The 2,500-nt window shown below is 38.2% G+C and overlaps 1 protein-coding gene across 2 annotated transcripts in view; it reads left to right on the top strand.

Moving 5' to 3' along the window:
• Positions 1 to 1,368, top strand: part of LOC125027930 (protein SpAN-like) — a 14,445-nt gene extending 13,077 nt beyond the window's left edge. For both annotated transcript variants that reach the window (XM_047617084.1, XM_047617085.1), the window contains 2 exons: positions 69 to 158; positions 670 to 1,368. In XM_047617084.1, the coding sequence (XP_047473040.1) occupies positions 69 to 158; positions 670 to 909 (330 nt within the window). In that variant the 3' untranslated portion in view covers positions 910 to 1,368. The remainder of the gene's footprint in view (positions 1 to 68; positions 159 to 669) is intronic.
• Positions 1,369 to 2,500: the final 1,132 nt, after the last annotated feature.

The following is a 2,500-nucleotide window of genomic DNA, read 5'->3' as shown; positions in this document are numbered from 1 at the left end:
ACACACATAGATATACATATACATACATATATATGTATATAGTACACAGTACACTTTATCCTCTGCAGAAACTTTCAGCGACCACCGGAGGCGTCATCACATCTCCAGGATTCCCTAACGCACATCCTCGCGGAACTTACTGCGAATGGCACATCACTGTACGTATCCTAAGGCGTCTCTCTCTCTCTCTCTCTCTCTCTCTCTCTCTCTCTCTCTCTCTCTCTCTCTCTCTCTCTCTCTCTCTGTGGTCTTTCTTCCTCGTTCCCGTCACAATTTGTCCACAAAAGGTAACACGTCTAAAAAGAATGACAGAAAAAGGGAAGAAAAAGTTCAATCTCAAAGAATGCATCTTATCATTCCTTTAAAAATCTTAAACACTAGTTCATTTCAGTCTTATAATCACGTGTATAGCTATTTAACTCTATATAATCATATCACTTTCTTAATCGATTCAATCCCACATAACTTTTATAATACTATCACTATCTTCATCACCAAGTGTCCAATCCCATCTACATGTTCCAAAATACTCTCGATTACCAAGTGTCCAATCCCACTTAACTCCATTTAATACTAATTTTCCTGGACAGCAGTTAATCAATCCCACTTAACAGACTTTACAACCGTCTATAAGCGTTCCAGTACTAACCCGCCTTCCTCTTCGCCCAGGCATCGGAGGGGAAAAAGGTCCTGATCGACGTGACACACCTGAGGATCCGATTCTCCAACTTCCTGGCTGTGAATCCCACTACCGAGCTCTATTACCGTCGTGGCAGTGTGATTTTCCTGCCGAACCGCTGGGCTCCGCGGCAGATCGTCTCGACTTCGAACCTTATGAGGATCTTCTTCGCGGGGAAATACGGATCGGGTGGATTCAGGATTGAGTACAGCGAGGTCGCAGACAAATAAGGATCAGGGGAGAGGAAGAACAGAAGAGGAGCTGAGGAAAGGGAAAATGAAGGAACAGCAGAAGAAAGGCAAGAGAAATGAGAGAAAACCAGAAAAAGAAAATTAAAAATAAGGATAATTGATGTTCGGTTTGGTATGCCTCTGAGGCTCCATACCGCAGACCCCAACATCCATTTTATTTATTAATGTGTCTTGTTTATATATATATATATATATATATATATATAACTGGTCGGGGATACACCTTCTTGTATATGAATTGTTTACTCTTTAGTTTCCTTCCTATTCCGTGCCTCTCCATTTCCCATTCTCTAAGACCCATTTTCTTTTTGAACCTCTCATCCTCCCATAAATTGGAATCACTATTTATAAACATGATGCAGTCTGTCATTTAGAATTTTAAAATTATCTAGAGGAGTCTTGGAGATTCAGACCCAAAATAAACTTTAGGCTGAGCAATATCGGTTTTCTTTACCTTTGTCAACAGAAATGACAGACTTGTATCGTTAAAGTGTCGTTCTTATAAGGAAACGGATCCGCACTGTATTCATCACGCGTGTTCCCTGGCTAATAATAATTTTATATAAGAATCAATCTATTTTATTCATTGAAATAGATAAGAAGTTGGAATTTCACAAGTTATATCTTGCACCAGATTTGACTAAATTTACTATCATTATCAAACATCACCATCAATTTCTTCAATTCCTCACAAAATACCCGTTTATTGAACAATATTGACAATATTCGTAGCAATATATATACATATATATATATATATATATACATATATACATACATATATATATCACTATACGTATATATGCGTGTGTATATGTGTGTGTGTGTATATATATGTATATACGTGCGTGTGTGTATACATATATAAATATATATATGTATACACACACACACACACGTATATACATATATATATATATATATATATATATATATATATATATATATGGTTAATAGTTAATGATTAAAACAAATAAATGTGCTAGACATCAAGGGCCATATGGTACTGTGGAAGAATGAGTTAGCGATTAGGATAAGTTAACAGAAGAAGGGAATGAAGAAGAGAAGGAAAAGGAAAGGGGGAGAAGAAAAGACCATGCTGATGAAGGCAATCCCTCCTTCAGTAAGGTCATTAGTCACCTTCATCTTCGTGACAGCTTCGGAGAACTGTTGGAAGTCATCATCCATCTTCCAAAGAGTAGGTTCTTTGACCAGAAATGTCCTTTTTGCTCTTCCCTTGCCATCTTTGAGGAGGTCAAAGATGACAGCAGATTTTTGTGTAACAAGGGTTGACATTAGAGAATCTGGAGAGAATCTTTTCCCTTCAAGTCTTCTTAGTTGCTTTCTTGTTGGGGGCTAGTTTCTCATCTAGGCAGTCCTCTCCTCAATCTTTTCAACGCGGTCATCAAAAAGTGACAGACCAATATTCGGCTACATACCAAAGGTGGCGCTTGGAGGTATTCAAAGCTGTTGAACCTGAGATAGAATCTGGCACACCTTGTTCCAGAAGAGTCATAATCTTAGGTCATCGAGCGGAGCATGAGAAAGCAAGATAGCTTCGTTCCAAAAG

This window comes from Penaeus chinensis, chromosome 8 (assembly GCF_019202785.1).
Source record: "Penaeus chinensis breed Huanghai No. 1 chromosome 8, ASM1920278v2, whole genome shotgun sequence".
NCBI classification, from domain to species: domain Eukaryota; kingdom Metazoa; phylum Arthropoda; class Malacostraca; order Decapoda; family Penaeidae; genus Penaeus; species Penaeus chinensis.
The sequence above is the reverse complement of the archived record's forward strand: the minus strand, read 5'-3'. Positions and strand labels throughout refer to the sequence as shown.